The 13,184-nt window shown below is 45.1% G+C and overlaps 1 protein-coding gene across 1 annotated transcript in view; it reads right to left on the bottom strand.

Moving 5' to 3' along the window:
* Rmnd1 (required for meiotic nuclear division 1 homolog) overlaps positions 1-13,184 on the bottom strand; it is a 31,731-nt gene that overhangs the window by 13,153 nt on the left and 5,394 nt on the right. Inside the window, exons 2-6 of the mRNA XM_057761537.1 lie at positions 11,985-12,511; positions 6,777-6,885; positions 3,743-3,818; positions 2,197-2,236; positions 228-328 (exon numbers count right to left, since the gene is read on the bottom strand). Coding sequence (XP_057617520.1) covers positions 228-328; positions 2,197-2,236; positions 3,743-3,818; positions 6,777-6,885; positions 11,985-12,497 — 839 coding nt within the window. The 5' untranslated portion in view covers positions 12,498-12,511. The remainder of the gene's footprint in view (positions 1-227; positions 329-2,196; positions 2,237-3,742; positions 3,819-6,776; positions 6,886-11,984; positions 12,512-13,184) is intronic.

The following is a 13,184-nucleotide window of genomic DNA, read 5'->3' as shown; positions in this document are numbered from 1 at the left end:
ATTCAAACTCAACTGAAAAAAAAAAATACTTAAAAGTAAATCCTTCCTGGAATAACCTGATAAACTCATCGCATGCTGTCATTAATTGAGGTTGATAACATGACAATCTAAATGCAGCTCCTGTTCTTTGGTGTGGGCGCTGGCTATGATCAGTAACTTAAGAATCTCCACATATTTATTCACAGTGATCGCCCGTCCTCTTCACGCATGCGCTGAGAAATGCTTACTCCATTTTCACGTAGTTCAGCTCTTCGTTCTCCCAGTGGACCAGAGCCACCTCGTAGGGCTGGGCCTCGTGTCTCTCCAGGACTCGCATCACGTGCTTCACCTAGGAGAGGGTCACCTGGCGTTACACCGACTCCGTACAAGCCACATGGGTTTATCTGCTCGAGAAGACGTTTGCTACTTTTGCTGCATGTTTTCTGAGTCTCGGTATTTAAGGAAAAGGCAAGCTCACCGTGACAGTAAACTAACCAAGTGACGTGTTCACTTACTTTGACATTTGGAAAGTACATAGCGATGAGCATCAGAAACAAACAAACAAACAAATGTGCCATTATTCAGCATCCAAAGAAAATCACTACTAACATTATAGTTTGTATTTGTTAGGTGTCTAAAACAACTGTATAGGCAAATTACTTGTAAAAATGAGAGATGGCTCAGCAGTTAAAAGCATTTGCTGCAGAAGACCTGGGTTCAGGTCTGAGCCTCCATATGGTAGCTCACAACGGTCTGCTAATCCTGTTCCAGGGAATCTGATGCCCTCTTCTGACTCCCTTGGGCACCCAGCACTCACATGATGCAATCACACACAAAAGATAAATTTTTAATGAGCTAAAGCAACATAGTGGTGTAGAAAGTGCTTCCTAGTCCTGATCGTGAGCTAGCCATGATTAAACCTAGTGAATGTCCTGTGTGTGTCTGCAGGGCTAAGGGCAGGTCCCACGTGTGTCCTTTGTTTTGTTTTTCATGTGAGTGGGGTTCTACTCTACTTATGGACATCTTCACTGCTATTCTTCTTAAAGGAGAACGTGCAGTTTACCTCTACACCCTGAGTACCCGTCCTTGGGAGCGACTTCTAGTTTCCACTGTCTCAGGCATCAGCCTGTTGCACTATCTTCCTGCTCTGAGGTATTTCTTGAAGAACTGCTAGGAGCTAAGGCTTTATGGCAGAGGCCTAGGATGCTATTGCCAACCCTGCAAAGAAGGGGAGAAGTGGATAGGGGAGACAGACACACATGCCTTGAATTCTGCTAAGTATTCCAAATTGCTCTCCAAACAGCTTTTCCTTTTCGTATCTAAAGATTCATGAGTACAAATATTCATGAGTGCTCATAAACGCGAGGCCTGTTACTGGCCTTTTCTTCCTCTGCAATGTCAGGCGGCCACTTTGGTACATTTACTTTGTGGTCACACCTTTCCTCCCCTATGTTGTGGGTATCTTCTTCCTCTCAGTGAACCCAAAAACACACAGAAGGATAGGCACTGGGATTACTCATGGTTCCCTGAGGAGTAGGATTTCAGGTGAGCAGATGAGCAAAGACTATGATCTGGGGCAGGCGCGCATGCTCTCTCTCTCTTTAAAAGACATGGTTCTCTCCTGTAACCAAGAGACTGGCCTCACATTGTAGCCTATCCTGCAGCCTCTACTTCCCAAGTGCTATGATTATAAGCATGTGCTGCCACGCCCAGAATTTTCTTTTCTGTATTCTTTTTGGAGGCAGGTTTTGTAGCTCAGGTACTGGCCGCTATCTCACAATCCTCCTGCCTCCACTTGAGTTCTGGGATGACGGGCATGTACATGACTTATGGCGTACTTTACTAAGCACCAAGTATATTGGCTCAACTCTTAATTCAACTGTATCATATGTAGACAACTGAAAATTATTATATTTTAGAAGATGAAAGGGATAGACTAAATACTGTGTGACGCACAGAAAAGCAGATGTGGATTACAGAATGTCGCTGTGCTGAATACAAGTGACAAATTATTCTTAGATAATTAGAATTAACCTGGGCGGTAATGGTGCATGCCTTTAATCTCAGCACTCAGGAGGTAGAGGCAAATCTCTGTGAGTTTGGGGCCAGCCTGGTCTACGAAGCAAGTTCTAGGACAATTAAAGCTGTTATACAGAGAAATCAAAACAAACAAAAAAACAAACCAAATTCTACATGCCTATCCTTTACCATACTTACAGTTTTATCTTTTACGTTCCAGAACACAGTAACTCCTTCCCTGATTCAAAGAACAGGAGAGTCAACCTCGGCAAAGAGAGAATACATTATTTTTAGATTTATTGCTTTACTATGCCTCCCTGTATGCATGCACTGTGAGTGCCTGGGTCCCAGCGAGGTCAGACAAGAGTGCCAGGTTCCCTGGAACTGCAGTTACACATGTTGTTCCTCAGTGCTAAGAACTGAACCTGGGTCCTCTGCAAGAACAGCAAGTGTTTTTAACTGCTGAGCCATGTCTCTAGCCCCCGAGAAAACATTCTTCAGAGACATATTGAAAGCCATGTTTCGGCATCCTCTAGAGCAGTGGTCTCAGCCTTCCTAATGCTGTGACCCTTTAGTGCAGTCCCTCAGGTTATGATGACCCCCCAACCATAAAATTATCTTCATTTCTACTCCATAACTAATTCTGCTACTGTCATGAATCATAAACAACTGTTTTCTGATGGTCTTAGGTGACCCCGTGAAAGGGTTGATCTGAGGGGGTCGTGACCCACAGGTTGAGAGCCACTGCTCTAGAACACACGAGAATGTAAGTGAAGACAATGATTTGGTTGATTAGGAAGACTGGCTTGCTTGAATCTGGAACTACAGACAGGAGCCACCATGTGTGACTTAAAGTTTAGCCTTTTTATTGTTTCACCCTGCAGCCCAGGCTAGCCTCAAAGTCACAGTGATCCTCCTGCCTTAGCCTCCAGGCTGCTGGGAATATGGGTGTGAATCACCATATTAGCCTAACAGTTTATATTCTTTTGGATGTCTATCTTTCTGTTCTGCCACTTACTGGTCCTCAGATTATGGGTTATTCCCCAAAATGCATCTGACCCTCTCTTTTCTTGGTTGCTAAATGGGACACATGGCTGCTACTGCTGTTGTCCTGTCATTCCACTCTTTAAAAGGACAAGAATGTGTGAACCAGGGTCCCTCTCTTAGGCATCTGGAATGGCCACGGCAGGCTAAACCTCCCCTGAAACCTGACAGAAGGGGAGGGGAGGCAGTAGGCATGGAGCCTCATAAGGACAGTGACAAGGCTGCTCTGCACTATTTGTATATTAAGTGAAAGACAGCAGGCAACGATGATTTACTTGCACTAAAAATTTTCATCTTATAAGCTGATCTACCAGGGGCTGGAGAAAGTGTTCAGTGGATTAAAGAAGTAACTGCTCTTTCAGAGGACCCACATTCAATAACTTACAACCATTCGTGACTCCAGTACCGGGGGTACCAATACCCTCTTCTGGTCTCCTCAGGCAGGCATGCACATGGTACACAGATACATATGTAGGCAAAAAATTCATGCACATAAAATAAAATCAACATATTTTTAAAAAGATGACCTACCAGGAGATTCATAACCCTGACATTTGTCCAAGATGAAGTCACATCAGATGACAAACTCAAACCCCAAATGCACTGGCACAGGAAGATCCCACGAGAGGCATACCCACCCTGGAGACTCCAATCATCTGAGTGCAACCATCTTCCCAAAGCCATTTTGATCCTGTCTTACCTGAACAAGAATATTGTTCCGGGATCACCTTCTTTTGCAGCGTTCTCCACACCCATCACCAAAATATTTGCTGCATCTGTGATTTAAAGTGTCAGTCAAAGCTGTGTCGAGAGGTGAAATAAACTGCAGAGAGTGGCCTGTCCACGCTGTAATCTGTTCTGAGGATCACTTCACAACCCCGGATGTTCCACAGCACTATCAACTTCCCACTGAAGAAGGGTTTTAACATGTGAAAATGCGCGGTGCATGCCTTCAATCCCAGCCTTGGGAGGCGAGGCAGGCAGGAATCTGAATTCCAGGCCTGCCTGGTCTACAGAGCTAGTACCAGGACAGCCAAGTATACACAGAGAAACCCTGTCTTGAAAAACCAAAACCAAGCCAAAACAAAACTAAAAAATAAAAACCCCAAACAAAACAAAAAACAAAAAAACCCCACCAAAACCAAAATAGGGGCTGGGGAGACTGCCCAGTGGTTATGAGTGTTTGCTCTTCTTGCAGAGGATCTGAGTTCTGTTCCTAAAACTCATGTTTGATGGCTCACAACCACTTGTAACTCCAGCTCCAGGTGATCATACACCCTCTACTGGCACACACATGTGCATGCACACAGAGACACATATATAAATAAAAATAAATCTTAGAGGATGGATCAGAGGTTAAGAGCACAGCTATTCTTCCAGTGGGTCCAGTTTCCATTCTGAACATCTATGTAGTGGCTCACAACCACTTGTAACCTCAGTTTCAGGGGATCCAACACCCTCTGGGGACTCTGTAGGGTACCAGGCAAGCACATAGTGCACAGACATACATACAAGCAAAATGCCCCTATAAATAATACTTAAAAAAAGAAAACAAAACGAAAATCTTAGAAAATGAAATTGAAGCCAGGTGTTGGTACATGCCTTTAATGCCAACACCTGCAGAGGCAGGCGGAGCTCTGTGAGTTCGAGTTCAGCCTGGTCTACAGAGTGAGTTTCAGGTCTGGCTCCGAAGCTACTGAGAAACCCTGTCTCGAAAAACCAAAATAAAATTAAAAAATAAAAAAAAAAGAAGATGAAATTGGAAAGTAAGAAATTTTGTTCCTAGAACATTCTACAACCTGTAACATTAGCAGTGTTACCTACAACTGCTCATTCACACCAATTTCTGACTCAGTAACCAGTAGTCCAGTTAATAAATATTACAGCTTTAGGTTCAATATAGCTATCAGGAATTAAATGTCTTTGTACGAAATTAATTTAAAATAATACATATATAGTTAATATGTTATTTTTTTAAATGCCTCTTAAAATTCTTATACTTATGTAGATAAGGTCTCACGTTCTTCAGTAGGCCTCCAACTCCGTTGTAATTAATGATGACCTTGAACATCTTTCTGATCCCTCGGCCCCAGACCTGCTGGGATTACAGGTGTGGACCAGCACGCTTGCTTTTACCGATGCTGGTGGTCAAAGCCAGGGCTGTGTGCGTGCAAACACCTAACAACTGATTCATATCCCCCACCCCATGAATTTTAAATTAAATTATGTAAAGTTTGGACGATAGAAAATAAACAGAGAAAAGAAAAGCGGTATTTTAAAAACTTAGACAATTTTAAGGCCAACCATGAAATCCACCACTATAATTACTTTAACCATAACATTTTAAATCCTTTCAATACTGTTGAATATACCAATATTCATCGGTATTTGTTTTACATATTAGTGTAGTAAGAGTTCCTGTATGTATATCTTCTTTTTTTGTTTAATTAGATTTATTATAAATACAGTATTCGGCCTGCATGTTTCCCTGTAGGCCAGAAGAGGGCACCAGATCTCATTATAGATGATTGTGAGTCACCATGTGATTGCTGGGAATTAAACACAAGACCTCGGAAGCGCAGTCAGTGCTCGTAAGCTCTGAACCGGCTCTGAAGCCCTTGCATATCTTCTATAATGTAAATTACAAACAGAATATCCCAATTAAAACATTGTTACTAATTTGTACAGTCATGTACAATTTCTCCTTTTTAAATTTCTATGTGTTTAAGACCACAGGTAGCCATAACCCAGGATGGCTTCCCACTTGTGGTCCTCCTCAGCCTCTTGAGTGCTGCCATTAGAGGAACACATTCTCTTACTTGGTTTCTAACATCAGCATTCCTGGTAGACTTTTGACAGTGACAAAACCCCTAAACGACCTTTTGGAGCATACCTGCCAGTTCCCAGAGTATGGCAAAGGAAATGAAGAGACGCAGGTCACATTAGTGGCAGACATGGCTACCCCTGACCAATTTTTCATCTCAGAGGTTCTGGACAGAGTTTTGTTCTTTTTTGTTGAGACAGGGTTTTTCTGTGTAACAGCCCTGGCTCTCCTGGAACTCACTCTGTAGAGCAGGCTGGCCTCGAACTCACAGAGATCTGCCTGCATCTGCCTTCCGAGTGCTGGGATTAAACGCTTGTGCCACCACTACTGGCTGAAATAGCTTTTCTAATGTGACAGTGAAGCAGCGTATGGAGCAGTGGCTTGGCCCGTATGTTAGAGAACTGGGCCTAGCTCACCATACTGGGAGGTACTGCATCTTTTAAGAGGTGAGGCCTACTGGAAGGAAGACAGGTCATTGATGTGCACCCTTGAGAAGGATCCTCGTCGCTCTGTGGGGCAGTTTCCCTTGCCACACACTCTTTGCAAGGATACGCTGCCTCAACACAGACTCCCAAACATGGGGTAACTGACCATGGACTGGACTCTCCAAAATGGGAGCTAACATCGACCTTTCCTGATTAACTTTAAATTTACTGCAGGTATTTAGTACAGCAGCAGGAAGCTAACACACACATCCCCTGATCTCAAATGACAGCGATCCACCCTATAAAGATAAGCAAAGCACATTTATCTTAATCCAAACCTTCTCTACAGGTGTGTTTAATCGTATCATTTGAATAAGGACCTCTGAGACTACCTTTCTACTACCAACCAATGAAAGGAAACGCCACTGCCGGAGAGCTGTTTTCTAAGACATAGCTTATGTGGCCCTGGGTTAGGGCCGCAGTACCTCGAGGCAGGCTTGTCACCTCTACATATCCGCAGGAGACCAGCTCTTGCGACAGACTTCCCAGGTGATACTCCTCCGCCGTTGCAAAGGCCGTGCACTGCATCAGGTCCTGTGAAGGGGTGAGCACAGACTTGGGTTAGCAAAGGGCTCAAGCGCCTGCCCTGGCAGCTGGATTCCACTAGGGAACCCTACCCTGCCAAAACAGCGCCTGGGGGCGTGATTCCGTATCTCAGTGGTGCTCACGGAGTTCAGTGAGGACGAAGAGGAATGAGTTGCACGGAGGCAGATTTCCATTCAAGGTACAAAAGTTTCCACTAGTCAAACACGGAGGCAGATTTCCATTCAAGGTACAAAAGTTTCCACTAGCCAAAAAAGCGGGCAGGGCAACACCGAAAGTGAAGGCCTCTGCACCAGTGTGGGATCAAACAGACTGAACAAGGGCACAGCATGGAAGCCTGGCTGGAAGACATTTCAGTTTTCTAGGGCAAAGAGTCTGTGGCTGTAGCCAACGTCATTCCACTGTCACTAGCTTTGCATGAGGAGAGATCTTTCACTCCACAAAAGCTCCAGTATTTTCACTGGTGTGCAGGAAATAAAGTGGTCTGTGCATCTGAGGATACCCTCCGGTTTACATCCAGGACACAGCAGAGTGCTACTCAAACAGTCCCGGCGTGTGTCTAACACACGGTAAGCAATACTCAGTGCCTTTTCGGACAGCATAGGGCACGGCAACCCATTTGGATGTTTTCCTATCAATTTAGTTGGCTCAAACCAGTTTTTTAGATTTATGATTAATTTATGTGTATGTGTGTATGCCTGCATGAGTTTCTCTGCGCACCATGTTTGTGTAGGTTCCTGTGGAGGCCAGAGGCTGTAGGATGATCGCCTGGGGCTGTAGTCATAGGTAGCTATGAGTCACTTGGCGTAGATACTGGGGTTGGACCTGGGCCCTCTGCTATAGCAGGCAGCACTATTAGTTGCCGAGCCATCTCTCCAGCACCCGAACCAGCTTTTCACACAAGTAAGGTGAGGATGGGCATGCCTGGCATGTACAGTGTGATCCTCAGCACTGCAAATTAAAACCGGCAGGAATAGTGCAAAACATTACTCCTAAGGACAAATGTCACACAGCTTTCTGCCATACATTTGGATCACTACATATGTAAATATTTTTGTCATTAAAAATATGGCACAAAGTCTGAAAACCAACAGCTTCAGAACTGATATCACAGAAACAAACAAACAAATAAAGATTTCAGATATAGAGTTTTGGGGAAGATGCACTACATTTATAAAATGCTTGCTTTATAGGGCTGTTGATAAAGTGTTCAGACCTGTTCAGAATTTACTAGAACTTGTTGCTCTGTCTACTTGTCCATGCCAGGCTCTCCCCATGCTCTGGTGTTCTCAGCATGAACCCTGGTGGGGCACTGTAAGAACTTCATCCTTTCCACTCTAGACTCTCAACTTCTCAAAAAATGGATTCAGTCAGGCTTCCCTCTTCCTGCGTCCATCATACATTCTATCCTGCTTCATAAGCAGCAGAAGAACCAGTGGAGGATGGCGTCAACTTCCACACTAAGATGGAATGGCAAGCCAAGGAAACACCTGCTCAGAAGCGTAGTGTAGTATAGCCCCAATGGAAGTGGACAGCCCACTGAGCCAGGGGCTAGGGATGGATCAGCAGTTAAGAGCGAGCAGTGGCTACTCTTCCAGAGGACCGGCACTCACAACTGTCTGTAACTCCAGAAGAAACCAAGTCAGATAAGCTGCAACTAGTGAAGAATGTGGAGATAAACAGCACCCTCCTTGATGTGGGAGGTCCTTCTGTCTATGTGTTGCTTTTATTGGTTAATGAATAAAGGAACTGCTTTGGCCTGCTGATAGGGCAGAACTTAAGTAGGCAGGGGAAACTAAACTGAATGCTGGAAAAAAGAAGGGTGGAGTCAGGTAGATGCCATGGGTCCGCTGCCTGATACAGATGCTGGGAACTTTAGCTGGTAGACCACAACCAGGTGGCAATATACAGATTACTAGAAATGGGATAAATTAAGATGTAGGAGTTAGCCAATAAGAAGCTAGAGCTAATGGGCCAAGCAGTGATGTAATTAATACAGTTTCTCTGTGATTATTTCAGGGCTAAGCAAGCCAAGTGACCGGGAACAACCAAGTGGCCTTCCCTTTTGCAGACAGCTGGTAAGCTAGATTTCACAGTCACATTCGAGAATGGGTCAAGGGAGCCAAAGGTGGGGATGGCAGTTTGCAGCAGGTAGCAGACAGGCATGTGCTTCTGGATATGAGGGGCTCCCAAGAGTCCGGGGTGATGTGAGCAGAGGTTAAGATGGTTGAAAGGAGTTCTTTCAGGACACAGCAGGCCGGCTCCTCTCAGTGAGACCTGGAGCGTTTTCTGAAGTTTCTGGGGAAGAATCAGAGCAGCAGGGTGGGTGTCTAAATGACTTCTGGGATTGCAGCTGGCAGCATGGTTTGAGCTGCCGTGGGAACAGCAGATGCAGAAAATGGAGACTGGCATAAAAGGAGAAAATCCAGGAAGAGGGTGGGCCTGTGGCTACATTGCTCAGGAGAAAGCGGGTCAGTGTCTAGATGAAGAACACATCTTTAGACACACGGACTCTACTAAGCAGAGTCTGTGCTGTAAGCTGTCCTCTCCCATGCTGGAGAGCATCTCTCAGGAGAGTTAGCTCAGGTTAATGCAACTTCCCTGTACTCCTGCATGTGCAGCTGCGGAATGCTTCTATTAATAAATGCCTCACAAGTTTTTCTTTTTCTATTGTTTTGTTTTTGGTGACAGGGTTTCTCTGTGTAGCTCTGGCTGTTCTAGAACTAGCTCTGTAGACCAGGCTGGCCTTGAACTCAGAGATTCACCTGTCTCTGCTTTCTGAGTGCCGAGATTAATGGTGTGTGTCACCACCACCCAGCACCTCAAAAGTTTTATAAGTAGACTCTTTCTGAAATCTTGTTTTGGTATTTATTTAAGCCCATTTCGAAAGGGGAAAGGGATCCATGAAGTAGGCTTTTTTTTTTTTTTGGTTTGACCTATTGACGTAAGCAGCTCTCATTTTCATAAGTCTTTTCTACCTTTTACAGCATATCTTTATTTTAAAGTGCTAGTTAAATTTACATATGTTGGCACATACTTCAGGTTTGGGGATGGGAACCGTTCCTAAATAGGTGACCAAAGCCTCCTAAACAGTTATTGCATTAGGTCACTCCACTCTATTTCAATACATGTTTTGCTTCTCTGGTCCAGCAGATGGAGCTTGCAATCTACATGCTTCCTCTTTGAGAGCATCGCTCCTGCAGCATGAGCAGCCTGCATGGCAACGCTGCTTCTGTCTGACACTAGGACAGAAGGAACTTGGATTTAGCCTTCATCCTTAGCTCCCTGTACAGCCAAAGCCAGTGTAGTTCCCTAGTGATACGGGACACTGGAGCATCACTTGGGTCTCCTCTTTTTCCTGGCACACATTCCATACTCCCTGGAATTTTTAGCATGAAAGCAATGCTGTTTATTCTATTGAGATAACTCTTGGGCTCTGGGTGAATTCATGATAGGGACTAGATGCTGGAAACACAAACTCTGATTCAAAATGTGCACCCTTCGGCTCCACCTCTGCAGAGGTAGGAAAGAAGGCTGGAGGCTAAGTTAACTGGCAGAGCACCCCAAGGCTCTGGCAGAAGGCCCTTGCTGCAGAAACTGCCATCTGTTACAGTCTGGGTAGAGGCAGCACAGGAGTGAAGCCAAACTGGGATCCAAATATGAGCCACTCATGAAGTCCTTCAATACCCAACGACCAGGCATGTGCACCGTGGCATGGTTTTTCTCTTTTTACTGAGACAAGGCCTTGTTATTTAGCCTTGGCTGGGAAGAAACCTGCTATATATATACTTGAACTCAGAGATCTGTTTGCCTCAGGCTCCCAAGTGCTGGGATTAATCATGGCCTCAGCTTGCACTTTTATTTTTCTTTTGAAAGTAGGTCTCACTATATAGCCAAGGCTGACCTCAAATTTGATCCTCCTGTCTCAGCCTTCTGAGCCACGAGGTGCTACCTTGCTTGACAAAGTCTCCCTTTTCAGAATCTGTTAAAACAAGCCCCATCAGTATAAACATGCTCAGGGTCCAGCCTCTCAAGTCTGAAAACAGACATTCTGACTGTTCTGGCAGATTCAGGAGGCCCAACCAAGGCTGAAACATGCACATTCTTTTCTTTGCAAACAGGACCTTGCTAAACAGATCTTCCAGCTGACTCAGCCTCCTGAGCTGAAATGGAGACTGGATATGTGCAGCGCCACCTACAACCCTACAGACAGTAAAGGCCTTTTGCCTCTTTTCTCATCTTAGTACATGGCATGGCTGAAGACATCATTCAAGATACAAAGTGAACAAAGGCCTTGACTCTGACCCTAAACTGTTTATAGCTTGGAGGACAAATGCAAATGGCACCTGAAAAAAAAATCTCAGAAACTCCTTAACAGTGAATAAAAATCAAAACCAAAAAATTCTTGAACTTCTAGAGGGTAAACCAGCAAGACCTGACTGCTTCCATTCTGTCTGCTGTGTCATTTCCTCACCCTGAGCAGCCACAGGCTGGTAACAAACACCTGCCGGTGGGTAGGTAAATCTTAATTTCCTGATGCATTGCTGGTTCAATTCTTTTTTTTTTTTATTTTTTTATTTTTTGAAACAAGGTTTCTCTGTAGCTTTGGAGCCTGTCCTGGAACTTGCTTTGTAGACCAGGCTGGCCTCGAACTCACAGAAATCTGCCTTCCTCTGCCTCCAGAGTGTTGGGATAAAAATGTGTACCACCTCCCTCCCCAGCTTCTGGTTCAATTTTTAAAAAAACAAACAAGCAACAACAACAACAACCACAACACGAAGCAGGTATTCTCACAGCCGCACCCTGGCTGGACTGGATGGATGCTCCTCTTCTAATTGTGTCAGGCCTCACCAACCACCCCTGAACAATGACTGAGGCCTTTCAGTGCCACACGTGATACAGGCAACTAGCTCTTGCAAGTTAAGCTTTTTGTTGGTTGGCTATGTCAAGCTTCAAAGGTCTTGAACAGAATTCTCAGCTTGTTGCCCAGTTGCCCTGCGTTGGCAGTGAGGGTATGGCGCAACACATGCCGGTACAGAGGGCACACAAGGACAGATGCACTCAGGGGCCACTGAACTGGTAGGCTTTACCTCATTTACAGATAGGTCTGGGAGGTTGCTCCTGGATGGCTGACGGGTCCGGGATGCCTTCAGGGGCCTCTTGATCTGTGGAAGGTCTTGTTTTGGAACAAGTGTTTCCGTCGACACAGAGTAATGCCTTTTTACTGTTTTTATAAACCACTTAGAGCATAAGAGATTTGGTCTGTAAGTCGCTTTCCTGGGAGTCCCAAAGGGGCACATGGCTGGCAGACGTGCTTCTCCATTCCAACAATGGACAACATGTAATGGAGAGGGTCTGCTTGCGTTTGGTATTATCCAGCTCATTCCCAGGATCTTTGGCTTATTCCAGCTGTCAGTTCTTACACTAGGACAGAATGAACCTAAATGCATCTGTATTTTCAGGGTGCTCCAGCATGCTGCGCTTCCAGATTCCGTACGTGGTTTTAACGGGAGCCCAGGGAGCCAAGGGAGCCTCCTGCACTGCCGTGCTTTTGATGACACGCTGTGTAAGGAGGCCAGGCTCTGGAGAAGTCTGCCTGGCATGACCACATCTCAGGCTGAAATCAAAGAGTTAAAAAGTCAGGCTGGATTTTAAAAATATGTTTAAGATACACATATACTTCCTTAGGAAACACATATTTCTGTTAAAAATTTGTACAACATGGGCTGGAGGGAGAGCTTAGCAGTTAAGAGCACGTGTTTTTTTTTATTTAATGGTTTACTTTCTGTGCATTGGTGTTTTGTCTGCACGTGTGTCTGTGTGAGGTGGAGGTACAGACAGTTGTGAACTGCCACGTGGGTGCTGCAGACTGAATCCTCGTCCTCTGGAAGAGGGAGTCAGTCAGTGTTCTCAACTGCTGAGCCATCTCTCCAGCCCTGAGCATGTGGTTTTTTTCTGTTTCCTTTTTGTTTTGTTTTTGCTTTGTCAAGACAGGGTTTCTCTATGTAGCTTTGGAGCCTGTCCTAGAACTAGCTCTGGAGACCAGGCTGGCCTCGAACTCATAGAGATCCACCTGCCTCTGCCTCCTGAGTGCTGGGATTAAAGAGTGCACCACCACCACCCGGCTTTCTGTTTGTTTTCTGAGACAGTCTCACAACAAGCGGTCCTGGCTGGCCTGGAACCCACTCGGAAGCCAGGCTGGCCTCAAATGCATAAACATCCGCTGACTCCAACTCCTGCATGCTAGGACTAAAGTCACCTACACCAGATCCAGCACTTGGTCTTGCAGA

Source organism: Chionomys nivalis, chromosome 2 (genome assembly GCF_950005125.1).
Source record: "Chionomys nivalis chromosome 2, mChiNiv1.1, whole genome shotgun sequence".
Lineage (NCBI taxonomy): Eukaryota > Metazoa > Chordata > Mammalia > Rodentia > Cricetidae > Chionomys > Chionomys nivalis.
This window is presented reverse-complemented; position numbering and strand designations above follow the sequence as displayed.